Source organism: Gasterosteus aculeatus, chromosome 4, assembly GCF_964276395.1.
Source record: "Gasterosteus aculeatus chromosome 4, fGasAcu3.hap1.1, whole genome shotgun sequence".
NCBI classification, from domain to species: domain Eukaryota; kingdom Metazoa; phylum Chordata; class Actinopteri; order Perciformes; family Gasterosteidae; genus Gasterosteus; species Gasterosteus aculeatus.
In genome coordinates this window covers 22,324,793-22,339,592 of record NC_135691.1, presented here as the reverse complement: position 1 = coordinate 22,339,592, position 14,800 = coordinate 22,324,793, and the positions used below count along the sequence as shown (strand labels likewise).

Here is a 14,800-nt window from a genome sequence, read left to right as displayed (position 1 = left end):
TTGCAGTGGAGCTTTTGGTAGACATGACCGCCCCTTTAATACAATCACAGAGAGAAAAGGTTCAAACTGCACCTTAATAAAAGGCCGAGTTCAGTAGGTTCCATTAGAATAGTGTAATTTACATATTAAATGAAAAGAGCCAAACTCCTTTGGTGTTAACATTATTGAGACATTATATAATCCTTGTTTTATGTGCGTTCTGGTGTGGGCTCTTAAATGAAGATACAAAGCGAGACTGTCTCAAGCATGACTTTGGACAAGCAATGAATTTGTGGGGTAATAATTATTTTTGTATTTATCAACAGTATCTTCTACACGGGTACTCCGTGGCAAATGTAGCAAATCTGTAATACAACAATACAAAACAATTATAAACCAATAATAGTTGACGTGGCTGTGACGGTGCTGCTGTGTTTCTTCTGGGATTTGGGTCAGACTTTCGGCCCCTGAGCATGTTTGGCTCCTCTCGATGGGGACATTCCTGCCGACTGCCCCTCCCTGGAAGTCCCTTACTGCGCAGACTCGCGACTCTGCGCTGTCAGGGCAAGGCAGACTGACAGTATGGCGGCGGGGTGCAGCTGGAAGGATGCTACTGTCGCCCGTGATGTGTCTATCGCCGGTAGGACGTAAATGGACAATTAGCGGAAAAAACAGAAGAGGATTTAGTGAGAAAGGCTTGTCGCCGTGATCTCCCAAGATGGCCAGGCTCGCCGACTACTATCTAGTGGTCACTTACGACCTCGACAAGCGAGGTGGGTACTTGAGTTAGCCTGCCCTGCTAGCTTTAGCGGCGTATTCTTAGCCGTGAGTAAACAGGAGGCGGGGACGGGACGGGTCGCCGTTCACAACTGACCGACAATAGATGCTACAGCTGTCAGTTTGCTCCAACTCTGTGCCGAGGACGCGCAGGCCTCCCGGGATTAGTGTACTTAAATGCTAGCCTGTCAGCGAGCATGCCGCGTTTCTGACGGAAGGACACGTTGAATGCTCAACACCCTTTGCAATGCTTAACTTCCAGGCGCACTTTAGCTTGAGAAAAAGAAACAGTCCTATTCTTTTGACAGCAAACTTAAGCTAACTTTATGTGCTAAGAGCTAACGTTAGCCGGGTAGCTATGAGGGGGGCTGGCCGCTTGGTCGTCTGACCTAAAAACGTATTTATTCACAGTCTTCCCCAGTTGTCAACAAATGTTACTACCGCAACCGTCACCTTTTAGAAGCACATTTTAAAACTGGACCCGGACTCCGGCGAGCAGCGGGGTGTCAGTGATGTGGCTGCAGGGTTCTGAGCGGCTACAGTCCGACCACGAAAATCCTGCTGATTTCCGCTTGGACTTTTATTTCAGGCGTGATGTTTCAACTGGAAATCGATGCTTCTCCTCGGCGGAGTTGCTGATTGTTTTCTTTGTCTTTGTTTTTGTGTGGATTAACCCAGACGGCTTTGCCCCTCCCTGAGCCCCCTCGGACCACAGCTCTGTTCCCTTGTGTTGTTGGGACGGGGTTTGGACCGTTATCTGAGCCCCCCCCCCCCCCCCCCCCTCCCTTCAGCCAGGGCCTTGGCCTAGATCTTTGCAGTATAATGGCGCGTTATATCATGAAATATTCAACCCCCCCCCCAATCCAATAGAAGCATGCAGCTTGTAACATCTTTTATATAGAGTGGATTTTTTTTGCGCCCATTATTTATTGAGAAGAGGCAAATCGTAACATGACAAGCCCACAGTGGCACAGTGGCTAAACGCAGCCAGAGAAACGGCTTTCATCACTTTTGTCATTGCATGAACGCACTTAATACACCTTGTGTTTTTTTTCATGGTGGTAAATACAGGATGTTATAACGTGGACACTGCAAACGCTGCAGAAAGGCTCCTTCCTGTTCTACCGTGCGCGAATGCAACCTAGTGCAGAAGGAGCCTGTAAAAAGCATCTGGGAAGCAGACATTAAAGCCACACAGGCTTTGGATCATGGCTCCCATTCCTTGTGAAACCAAACACTCAAGGGTGACGATGGTTGTTGGCGTGGCCCCTCTACTGCCGCTTCCCTGTTTGCAGTAATGCTAGTAAACCGCGCTCGAGTTTCTAGGTGGAGGAATTGTCTTGACTCTCCAAAGGCTTGAGTTGATTTTGTTCCCATCATAAGCATCACCAGCCATTTTTAACCTGCTAAATTCATCTTCTTAAGTCAGATGGACAGTCTCGTCTACTGTGCACTTTTAGTTTTGTCCTCACTCATGATTGCCAAGATCCTAAAAGTGATGGAGAATGCTACGCACATTTGGGACGGTTCCTTACAGACCAGATCAGTGGCTGCTACAGCGTGACTGGTAGAAGTCTGGATTTGGGGTTAAACTCACATTCTGATGCCCCGAAATTTCCACGTTTGCATGCATGTGTTCAAAAGTTTTGGATGATAGTTATCTATTTATTCTTTTATCCGTGTAATTACTGTAAAGTGAAACACTGTGAATCAAGATTAAATGCTCCTCGATCATAAGAATACCAGGAATTCCGAAGCACAGTGGAGTTTCCTCTTGTGTTTTGAATATTTCACACATCCTGTGTGTGTGTGTGTGTGTGTGCGTGTGTGTGAGAGAGAGGAGTTGCTGGTTACCTCTCAGTCAGTGGAATGTTTTGCGAGCGTGGGCATCAGCTCCTCTCAGCTGCCTCTTAGTCAATGACAGAAGCCCCGCAGGGAGAACTGCTTCTTACCTACTGGATGAAGCGTGTTGTCCTTGTTTCCTGTTAAAGAAACACTTGACAGCGTTGTTTCTTCCAGAGCCTTGAATCTTCCATTCCCCCTCTACATGTGCTCTTTCGAGGTGTCGGCCTGTTCTACTCTGTGCTCAACCAAAGTTATACTATGAGCGGAGCTTTCTTTTTCTCAAGATGACTTATGGGGGCCGGCACAAGTCCATGAGGGTTGGGATCAGTCCGTAGCTGTTGCAGTGGTGACCAGCTGGCGAGGGTCTTCTGGGTATGTCGGTGTGTTTTGACAGTCGTTCCTGCGCTGGGCCACGTACCCAGCAGCAGCCCAGCGTGAATACTGCCGGAGGCCTAAACAGGAAGCTGTGGACAGGACCTGAGGGACAATCCAGATTGTCGCCCCTTTCATGTAAAGAAATCCAGAAAGGGGGCCTGTGTTTGTGTGTGAGGCAGTCTCATTCCAGACAGTGAAGAGGCACGCTGGCTTGTATTAACAAAAAACACACACGCACACACACAGACGGATGCTAAACACTCTTGACTGTGTTTGCGATCCGTCTTTCACACACACACACACACACACACAGCTTGCAGGGAGAGTCCAATGAGGACACGAAGAGGTGTACCCACGGTGGACCGAGCATCCATTGTTATGTTTACAAATTTGAGGTTCTCTATTACCGCTGTACTGTTTTTTTCGTGACTTATGATGAATGAAACGTTTTTGGTTTAAGGTTGCTATGAATCCATACTAAATAAAACAGAAGCCACCATGCAGTGCGCTGCAGCCCTGGACTGGAACCTCCTTCTGTGTGGTGGTGGTTCTCTGTAAGCAGAATATGTTCCCATGTCACGTCTGGTGGCCAATGGAGTAGATGAAATGGTACAAATAACGGATTCTGAAATGCCCCCTTTGAGATATATATATATATATATATATATATATATATATATATATATATAATAAATATATATAAATATATAATCTCTATCTATCTATCTATCAAAGGGGGCATTTCAGAATCCGTTATTCGTACCATATATATATATATTCTCCAATATCTAGGCAAAGATGTTGTGTGGCTGCCCATATGAACACCTGGTCTTGTACAAAAACATATTTCTCAAAGAATGGTACAGAAAATCGATGTGGACAGTTGTACCCCCCTCCCCCTCCTCTTATCCTTATTTTGTTTTCTAGATTCTTGGTGTCACCCAGGGATAAGTAATGAAATCAACTGGTCACACGCTGATTCGTGGATGGTTCCTTAATCCCAGAGGCCACGGTGTTGTGGATGACAGGGAATCTGGCACAACTACTGAACATTTATTGAAAGTGTTTCATTCCCACTGTTCTCTGGTGTTGAAGTGTCAGGTTGTGTCTTTGAGACAGGGCCGTGACTGTCTTGTGTCGCTCTTGCAGGTGCATTCATTGGTGCTTGAACGTGAGCATACGCCTGCACGAGGGGGAAGTAGAAACCTCTCAGATGGAAAGCGAGCGAGCGGATTGTGTGTGATGCTGCCAGCAGTGCCTGCATGCGGGCAGCCACTTCCTCCAGAGCGGGGCTGCAGCCTTTCAGGCCCTCCAGAAATAGCCCTCCCAATCTGCCTTTCACAAGGCGACAGAGCGCCGCCGGGCCGTGGCTACGGTGCACTGGTTGCTTGTGTGCATGAGTGTATGTGCTGGTTTGTGCGTGCTTGTTTCTCTCTGTGTGTGTGTGTGTGTGTGTGTGTGTGTGTGTGTGCGTGGTCTGGCGTGGGCTCTTCTCCCATTGGCCACTCAGATGGCTGCCTAGATGTTTGTGGCTGTCTGTATGTGTTTGCTTTGTTACCGTGGCAACTTCTACCCCACTGCAAGCTGCATCATTGTGGTTAGCGCTTGTCTCATATTGACCAGTTCGTCATGTTGCTGATTTCTTTGATGTGAAGGCCGTTTTCCTTTGTGCTGATATGAAGTCAATTTTAATTTGTGTGCTTTTCTACACAGTGAAAGAATATAACAATCAATATATATATATATATTTTTTGTATGTCAGCATTTAGACAAAATTGGGTAACCACAACCCTCACTGTCTGGCCCCAAATCGAGAAAGCTATTTCATTGTAAGCAGCTCACAAAGGCAATTAAGCATTTTGTAAGACCTCAAAGATCTTGTGTATATCAGCCGTTTTGGTAGAAATCATTAATATGCCAGTCTGTACAGGAAGTAGTCAGGGAAGACTTCCAGCATATTCCTGTTGGGATGTTGCCCGTGTCCTCCTGTGTCCGTATGTGTGGATTTGTGTGTGTGTGTGTGTGAGAGAGAGTCTGTATTACAGCATTCTGCAGTAGTGCACAGCAGTCTGCTGTGCATGAATACTTGTTATTCATGAGGGAGACGGTGGCCCCAAGGCCCCAGACCTGCCCTCATTCTCTCATTTCTACTACACAGATACAGAAGCGTGTGTTTCCGTGTGCTAGGGGTTGGGAGACAGACAGACACACACACACGCGCAGCCCATAGACTCTTCTTTACGCACACACAGGCCATAGACCAATTCTTTTAGGTGACATGTATTTTTCTGTCATAAACTGTATACTCAAATCCAAGTCTGTGTGGGACAACGTTTTTTGTGTGTGTGTGTGGCTAAGTAAATGAGATCTGGGGGGGTGGAGGCTTGGTCTTTTGCCCTACATTGAGATGCGAGATGCACGTTTAAAAATGAATTGCCACATAGTACATGAACCCATCCAATTGAAACATTTTCCACAGGTTGGCATTTTAAGGTGAAGACGTGATAGTGATAGTTGTGAGGGTGTGGATGGTTGTGCGCTTGTGCGTGTTGGATGGGGTGTTGGGGCTGCCCCGTTCCTTGGTGCTTTGATGGTTTCCCCGGTATTTAGAGAATGTCTCTGTCCCCTCTCAGGACAAAGGCCGAGTCAGTGTGGCTCACAGTTATCCCGTTGGTGCTCTAGGGAGCAATCGCTCAAATCCCTGAGGGGGGATTCCAGCGCGCCCGGAGCAGTTTGGATCAGAACATAGGGGGTCCTTTGGATTTGTGGAGCTGGTTATCTGAGGCTCACTTCAACAGTTGTGTTAGTGTCATGCTGCAGGCTGTGCACGCCTGGGATTAACACTTGCATGTGCAAGATTATTGCTCTTCTACTACAACTTTAAATAAAGATAAGGTGGTTAGATGCGTGTTTAACATAATTGCATTACCAATTGCTGTTGTCTCTTTACCGCCATCATATTTAGGGCTGCAACTAACTATTATTATTATTTTTTCGATGAATCGGATAAAAAAACAAAAACAAGAAACATTCGTTTCCAACCCGTTATTCAAAACACTGGTAGTGCTAATTAGCAACCCCTACAACAGACACATTTCATTTCATTCAAAATGAGTAGGTTGGCTGGACGTAAAAAACAAACATGGGAGGAAGACTGGTTTTCCCACAATGTCATTCTAAAAGTGCGTTTGCCTAATCTGCTCTAGTGTCGCTATTCCAAAGAAGGGAGATGTGGAGTGGCACTGTTGAACCTTTCATAAAGGCTACAACACTGACTTTCTTCTGAATGCAAGCTGAGAAAGAGCAAGGTGAAGGAACTAACATCGCATTGGTCCAGACGGCAGACATTATTTACACAGCATAAAAAGCGAAGGCAGCCACTGAAGCATCATTCCGGGTAAGCCACTCCATCATTAAGCACAAGAAGTCCTTCCATGATGGAGAGGCTTAAAAACGTTATCTCCACTCAAAGCTCGTTCGATCACACGTTCTCTTACGTTCTCACGTTTTCTTACTTTGAATTGTGTGAACTTGTGGCACTAGGGTAGTTTAAAAAAGCTGTTCCTGTGCACATTGCCTGCAGCAGCACTCACTGACGATCATGAGCTTACGCACAGAAGGCGGGATTCAGAGATCACCGGGCTGATAATGGCGGCAACGGGGAGTCATGACATCAGTAGAACGTTTCCGGTTTAAGGCGGTAGTAATGTGCACAGCGCAGAAAAGGTTTGTTGTTAGTGTCAGAAATGGTGACACTGTCAATGGTTGAGACTTCAGCCTATAAGTACTGTACAATATTCTGGGACAAATTGACATCCACTACTGGAGATTATATATCAAATGGAGACCTTCAAGATTTTGAATGTTCCCAGGAGGAAAATCCCAACAACTTGTGTTTAGCCCGCACACAGTGTTGGATATGAGCAATATTCGGTGGCATTAGACATTAAAAAAAAACCTGTCCTTCTCTGAACAAATGGGGATCCTTCCATCAATGCATTTCTAGTTACTGGAGTAGTTTAACATTTCAACCACTTCTTGAATGAAGTGCCTCGTTTCTCTTTTGGGGTGGCTGTCACCACAGTGACCAGTGGTAGAAGATTAAGTTCATGAAGACGGCCTCCAGGTCAAATCTGTTGTTCAGAAGAAACAATCTGATTCCCACCACTGCACTTGCTATAATCTTCTGTGTAGGACGTGATTGGTTTAGAGATGAAGATTAAAGGAGTGTTCAGACCTGGTTTGATATCACTGGGCTGAATCCCCCCCCCCCCCCCCCCCCCTGAAGTCCTCTTCCATCGCCAGTGAGTCCTGCCGTTGTTGATCATGTTTTGTGTTCAAAGTCTCTGACAGATGGCGGCTTTAAGAAGTGGATTTGAATTGTATTGTTTCTACGTGAATTGATTGTATTCCCTTCTGTTGATCGTATGTATTATAAATTCCTTTGAGTGGGCCCAGTAGAGTCCTCTATCCGTGACTATTGCAGACTCATTTGTCCAGTGAGTGAATGCCGACTCATCTCACATACGGCAAAAGCCAGACATTCCTGGGCATTGGTTTGAGTGTTTTGTGCTTTTAGAGGTTAATGTTCCAAAAAAATGGAGAGAATGAGAAGACATATTTCAAATTGGTGGCATAAAGCTGGTCATCTTCAAGTTGAGCTCAAACCTCGCTGTCTGCCTTTCTTGTTTCACAGACACTTGGTTTCTGTCTGGTAACCAGACATGCACAGAGTCTCTCAGTTTCATAGCTATTGGTTGCTGGGTAACACTGTTATTTCCGGGGCCATGTGCGTGGGTGCTGCGGCTGAGAAAAAGCTTCAGCGTTCATTTGAAACAGAAAAGACACGTGGTGCTGAAATAAAGTAGCAGTGATAAAGGGGGGACAGAAGAGTGCTGGTTGGAATGATTTGAGGGATGCAGGGTATCGCTGAAGGAAGACAAAGGTCTGGGAGGAGGAAGATGTGCTCAGCTACCGCGTTTCCTCACTCAGTATTGAAGTACCAGTACCAGGTTTATTAAGACAACCATACCCCCGCCCCCTCCCACTCATTATTTACAACTTATTTTATTCACCAAACCAATTTATTTCTGCAGTCCCTCACCAGCCTCCTCCTCCTCTCCTCCTCCACTTAAAGCTCCCGTGGAGTCTGGGACGCCGTCATGTGCCTCCCTCACCGTGTGACTGTGATCCACAGATGAGTCCCAGGCTCTGGTTCCTGTCACACCACACGTGATGTTATATTTGGGCCTCACACAAAACGACCCGTAGCATGTTCATCACCTCTTGTTCTTCATTTTCTTAGATGTGTCTCTGGGCAACGCTTGCATCAGGAATTCAGAGTATTCATAAAATATTGGTAAGCACGACATAGTAATGACGTCACTGTTAGATCCGTTCCTGTCAGCAGGTTACGTTACAGTACTTACGAGGCTGCTGGGATTCCCCCCTGCACTGAAAACCGATGCCGTGTCAAAACCATGCAAAAAACAATGGCTGCCTGTAACACTGCTGTACGCAAGTGTCCCCAGGTGTAAAACCCCCACCACATTTAAGACTGAATGTTTAGTGCTGGGGGCTTGGTGACATGAGGCCTAGTTGGTGAAACTGCTGAAGCACAGCGCGAACATGCTCCCACCTCAGTCTGGTCTCTGTTTAGTTTACGTCCACCTTTTTACTCATCAAGAGTTACTTCAGAGGGGACATCTCCCTGGCGAACTGTCAGTCAGCAGCATTTCATTTGTCCTGCGACACATTTAAACTAGAAATATGCTTGCTGCAGATGCCGGCTCAGGGATGGTGGTTACTTGTCAGGAGCTGCATTGAATCCCAGATGGACTTTAGTCTCAAACACTGGTCGCAGTGTCTGGAATGATGTGCTGAGTCCTTTGTGTTCCAGCGGGCTTTCCTCTCCTCCTGTGAGTCCGTATGGTGGCTACGACTCGAGCAGAGAGAGATGAAATTCTCTGAATTGAAATGAGTTTTGTCTCTCTGAGGCCGTTTGGCTTCCTGGAAAGCCTCTAGTTTCTCGCATTATATTTGCAGGAAGCATGTGAGTTTGCTGAAGAGCCTTCGCACAAAGAAAACGTCCCACATTGTCTCCAGGGCAACGGCGGCCTCCAGATGGAGCAGGGGCTTCTTTTTTTTCACCCGCTACTTGGCTCCTGACTGGCAGCGCCGCCCAGCCTGGTGGCGCATTTGTTAATGCGCTATCGTTTTCTTTTGCCGCCATCTGACACAAAATTCAGACCGCTCTGAATGTCAAGTGTTACTTATTGATGTGTGTATGTTCACACCCTCCCATATCACTCGTGTGTGTATAAGAATACTTTGTGGATAGCAGAGGGCCTGGATGTAATGATGATATAGTTTTTTACTTTTTCAACCAGGGATGTGATCTAAAAGTAATGCAGCGATGACGCTCGCTGATCCCACTTAACAAAGTGATCTTTGTGGATGGAGTTGTAGAAAGTAATTAATTTGGCTCGTGAGTTTTAAAATGCCAGCGGAGATTTATGGTGTTTATGATACAGGTTACAAATCAATACCAGTTCTCTAAATTGTTTTGGTTTAACACATATCTAAACAAATTTCATTCCTTTGGCTAAAGGGAGCGGACATCTTGGCTATGTGTGTAGGGCTGTACCGAATAGCTTCATTGTATAATTAATGACAAAATGGTGTATTTCAAATGATCCGCCTATATAGACTCTGCTTGGCATAAATTAAAAAGGGAACAGATCCCTTTTCATTTGCTCAGACAATTGGACTTTCAACGCTTTCCAGTTTCAACTCACTTGGAAAGTCTATTCTCAATGGAATTTTTGCCAATAAAAAAGGGATAGAAAATATGAGAGAAAGTCATAATTATTAGATTAAAACTAAGAATTATAAGATAGAAAAGTCAAAATGATAAGATAAGACATGCGCATGCACAGACTCCTTCATAGTTCTGTAAAGTTTTGTCTGACTTCTGGTTCAATAGCTAATCAAATGAATTCATCAAAAGCCCAGTTAAGCAAAGTAACAGCTGTAGTACAACAATAATGGCCCCACTGATGTACTGAATGATTGTGGTCATGCTACCATTCATACCAGTGAAGTAGTTGAATATTTTTGTAAAATGTTTTTCCGCGTTACAGAGAGGTGTCATTTGGGTTTTAATAACGTTTCACTGACGAGTTATTGAATTGGGGAAGTCAGAATCTGAAAACTTTACCAATGAAGGAGCCTTCTCATGCACATGTCATATCTCATCATTTTACATTGTGACTTTTTTATCTAATCTTATCTCATTTAGACTTCTTATCTATATCTTATAATTTCAACTTTCTATCCCTTCAATTGTTTTCCCTTAGTTGCAGAAATGGGCTTCCATAATTCTCAACTTTTAGAGCATTAAATACAAAAATGCTGAATGATTGTGTTGGACTTTGCATGAAGAACCAGGAAGCCATTGACCTCTTCGGTGGCTGAGCTCTGTAGGAACTGAACGCACTGATTGTGGCTCTCTGATTGTGTTACTAACACAGCTGCTCTAACACGCCTGCCGATTCACTGGAACGGACAAAAACCGGAAACACAGGGCGGTGGCTCACAGTGATCACCTCCATTTTCTCCTGTCTGTGTACATGAGGGAATGCGGTAGTTTGTGGCGTCTCCGGTGCTTCTAGGTCACTCCTTTGGTTCTAAGATATTCATCACAGAAAGGCAAACTTGTGCTGTAAACATACGGCCCAAAAACCTGTATTTGGTGAATAGAAGAGAGTCAGTTGTAGATATAAGATTGAAAATAAGCCGATAGCCTTGCCAGTCGGCAACGCTGATGTCACACCCCCCCTCATTGGGTTATGATCCCAGAGTCTCCTCCGGGTCATCATCCACCGGTGCCTCTTCACACAGCCTGCTGGAGCTCTGCCCACTGTGTGTTCCTTGGGGCAGCTGCCTTTAGATTTAGTCTTTAAGCAATAAGTAGTTTATTCACATGGAAGTTCTTTTTGTCGTTGTTAGTCTAGTTTGAGGTTTGTGATGAGAAACACTGGGTGAATGAGGAGGAAGACGCACCTCCGTTATGACAATCCAACCTACTGACATATTCCCAAGATACATTTTAGTTGGGTGTTTATTCATCAACAATATTGCATGTTTGATATTGTTGTGCTAGATCCCATCGGCGCTGCCTTGTCGTTGTGTCGTCTTTGTCATGAAGAAAGCAGTTTATCACACCTTTTAAAGGAATTGTTTGTTTTAATATAGAAAGATTGCCGTGCAGTGTTTGTATACGGTTGAGGACATTTGAGTGCGGAGCGGCATCCTTGTCAGATTCTGATTGGTCCAGCACACATCTGGATAGCCGGAAGGATGTGTGGACGTTTGTCAGACTTAATCCCCTCAGTCCAGAGGTCGTTTGTCCCTATGAGACATGAGAAATAGCAACTAAACATTGTCATCACAAGTTGTGTCTCTCTGCCACCTTTGTGTTTCCACCCCTGTTCCTAATTTACAACATTCAAGCTTCATTTCACATTCCAGGAAGCCCACAGACATTATCATGAATAATGAAATAGAATAAAGCCCCATATTCCTGCCCTATTTCTGCACAGCACGTTAGAAGACTAACTAGAAGGGTCATCTATTTCCCATGTGTTTTGTGTCAAAGGGACTGAGGGGATAAATGTTACTACTGCACTACTTAGTGTCACTAGGTTCTCTTTTGTAACCGTGACGTGTTTTATTTCTCTCCTTTTAATATTCTATTAATGTTAATCCCGTGAAAGTGATGTTCAGCCGGAACGTCTGTCGCTTGTGTTTTCAGTGTGGCTTCGCTGTCGGTCCTTCCAGAGGTTTAAGATGAATGAAGTGACCAGTTTGTAATGTTGTACACAGAGCCAACATGCGTAATGTGAGATCCTCATTCTGCCCCTGAACCAGTTTTAAGCAGCTTTATGCATCCGTTGTGCTTCTAAACAACTGACAGAGAGACATCTACATTCTGCGTCATAATGGAAATAGCAAGTCAAATCACAACTCATTTGTGGTACTTGATGGGTGGCTGCTCTCTTCTCTTCCCTCCCCCTCTCTTTCCTTCTAAGGGAACTTATCTTCTCTCCTCATCTCCTGTCCGTCTCTCCTCTTGGAAAAAGCAATGCGGATAACATCGCAGCAGGGTATTTTCAAAACAGGGCCACAAATAGGGTGATTTGTCATTGTGTTGATCATTTCCAGCCCTTCAGTTTAGCTCATAGCTAACTAGCCTCCGAGCCGGCAGCAGCTGGTCTGATCATAGAGGAAAAGAGGTTCTGGTTTTAGCTCCATTGTAAACCTTCCGTCGGCCAGTTATTTTCTATTTATATCCGCCGCAAGACCGGTCCGCAAAATATTTTCTAACATGAAACCACTTGTTGTGTGAAGTCCGTTGGAATGTTGTTTACATTCTATATATTCCTCCTGTCAAAATGATCCTCCTGTGTGGAAGACATACCTTTTGTCTGTAGCAGACCCACTGCTATAGATACCTCGGCCGCAGGATGTCCTGCTGTACCTGGTCAAAGGATCCCTGCCCTGCTATTGGCTGCAAGTGTTTCTGTCCCGGCTTGACACACCCTCTGTTTTTGTTTGTTTATGACCCACCTGACTGCACGTCACCCACTGACAACACATAGTAACACAAAGCAACACAAAGACCGTACCAGGCAACACACACGCTTATTCTTTAAAAATCCTGTCAGGGGTGACAGCAGGTCCCAGCATGCTTTCGCTCTGCTATGCTGACGTATAATTCATAAAATGGAATGTGCACGAGCCAGGTTGTGGTATGTGCCTCATGTCACAGACTAATCACAGGTTGATAGAATGAATAATGGTGCACCTGCATGATGGTTCAGCTCAGTCTTTGGGGAAAAAGATATGCAATTATTTAAATGATCTATATCTATTTTGTAGAATGTTCTGTGTGTGTGTGTGTGTTTCCCCCTCACTAGCTGGCTGTCTCTGTGCTGCACTGTACTTGCCTCTCAGCTGCGACTGCCGGGCCACTGTGGAAAATTGACTGTGCTTCTGAGGCTCCCAGTTTCCAGTTCCACATCAATATGAAATAACGGTCTACTGACAATTTCTGGGAAAGTGTCCACAAAAAAAATACTCTGGACAGTTGTCAAACAGCTGCAATAATCAAACTACAGAGAGATCTGTATCTGCCAATGTGGATCATGGATGATTAGCAATACGTGGCCATATTTGCGCACTGCAGAGTATCAGCAGTAGAAAGATCGGTTTAGGGGTCTCTAAAAGTTCTATTGATGATCTGAGCCTGAACAGTGAGGTTCCGATAACCGATACCAGCTCGATACAGAACTGTATCCCGGTCTGATTTAAGTACATTTTTGTTGATGGCTGACCAGTAAAGGTCAGGCTCAAAGAAGGCTGACAATAAGCTCCAAACAACATGTCTTTGATGACTTTCACCCAAAGCGCCGCTCACACAGGCGTCCACGTATCCCTGGATGACTCAAGTATATCCCTGTGTGTTTTGGTAGCTGGCCTACTTTCTGTTTGTGTATTGTCTCCGTAAGTCTGAGCTTCTGTTTAGTTTCCTTGGTAGAAAGGCTCTTGTTATTTTTTCTGAGGCAGGAAACTGCCATGGACGGCTGTAGATGCTTGAAAGATGTCTCCTTTTTTATCAGCATGGGATAATATTTAGTCTTGTACAGTTGTATGCTTGATTCAGCTCCTTTTGTATCGGGAGGATAAGTGCATTCTCTGTGCGGATGTATGCTGCCATGCAGGGCTTCAGATGGAGCCAAGCTGAAAGACAGGCTTGTGGTGGTTACATAAGAGGGCCTTTGTTGTGTCATTGTACCACTGTGATGAGCGAGGCCCTCGCCAACAGTGGAAATGGCCTCATTAACCAGCAGCAAGAAGAAATCACAACACATTACACTAATGTTTACAGATATTGACTAATGTAGGAGAAAAAATGGACATGAAAACAACTGTAACTAGTAAATATTTCTTGGACTTCATCTGAACTTACCAGGCAGCAACGTCCGGGTCTAAGAAGGGAAGTGGGAAGTGGCTTAAACCCGCATTCTCTCCATCAGGATTCTTCAGGGTGCAAACAGAATTCTGATTGTATGAGTCAATATTGTAAACATGAGTTTATGGTCTCAATCGTTTTCAATACAGCATGATGTTCTACACCTGTTTCACTCTGCAGTCCAACATGGCGACGACCAAAATTCCAACTGGACGATACAGCTTTCCAAATGTCCATTCATAGGTCCTAGATGAATTAGTAGTAAATGCGTAGAAATAGAAGCACTTTAGCAACTGACTGACATCAGCTGTGTCCAGCTTCTGCACTCATCGCCTCCACAGTCCTCTCCTCATGGTGAAGCTATCACACTTCCAATCCCTGTGGCATGTTGGAACAAAACATGTTGCGTTTCAACATAGTTTATTTCTATTTCAACATTCATTCCCCAAAGTCCTCTATTGAAACAAATCAAACATCTAAGGAGTCTCTTTAAAGAAGCAAACAGACAACAAAGGATGTAAATAGCACGGAGTGACCCCTGCATTTGTCCCTCTCTGTGTCACTCCCTGCAGCAGAGGGTGAAGGTCAAGGTCGCATTCTCCAGCGGTTTCCTGAGAAAGACTGGGAGGACAGCCCTTTCCCACAAGGCGTAGAGCTGGTGAGTCAACTCATGTAGACGAGCTGCAGTGGGCCTCAGTGGGTAGAGCAAGGCACTTTACCCTGTGGGGGTTACAGGTTCCATTCCCTTGGATTAAGACACTAACTGCAGCTATTCAAGGTTCAAATGGG

At 45.0% G+C, this 14,800-nt stretch overlaps 1 protein-coding gene across 16 annotated transcripts in view; it reads left to right on the top strand.

The window, feature by feature from the left end:
- The first annotated feature begins 394 nt into the window (after positions 1-394).
- The window catches only part of sbf1 (SET binding factor 1), a 47,350-nt gene continuing 32,944 nt past the window's right edge, over positions 395-14,800 (top strand). For 8 of the 16 annotated variants that reach the window (XM_078101105.1, XM_078101100.1, XM_078101097.1 and 5 more), the window contains exons 1-2: positions 517-752; positions 14,584-14,669. In XM_078101105.1, coding sequence (XP_077957231.1) covers positions 698-752; positions 14,584-14,669 — 141 coding nt within the window. In that variant the 5' untranslated portion in view covers positions 517-697. Of the gene's footprint in view, positions 753-14,583; positions 14,670-14,800 lie in introns of all 16 variants that reach the window. The other 8 variants (XM_078101106.1, XM_040173784.2, XM_078101101.1 and 5 more) reach the window with 3 other exon arrangements.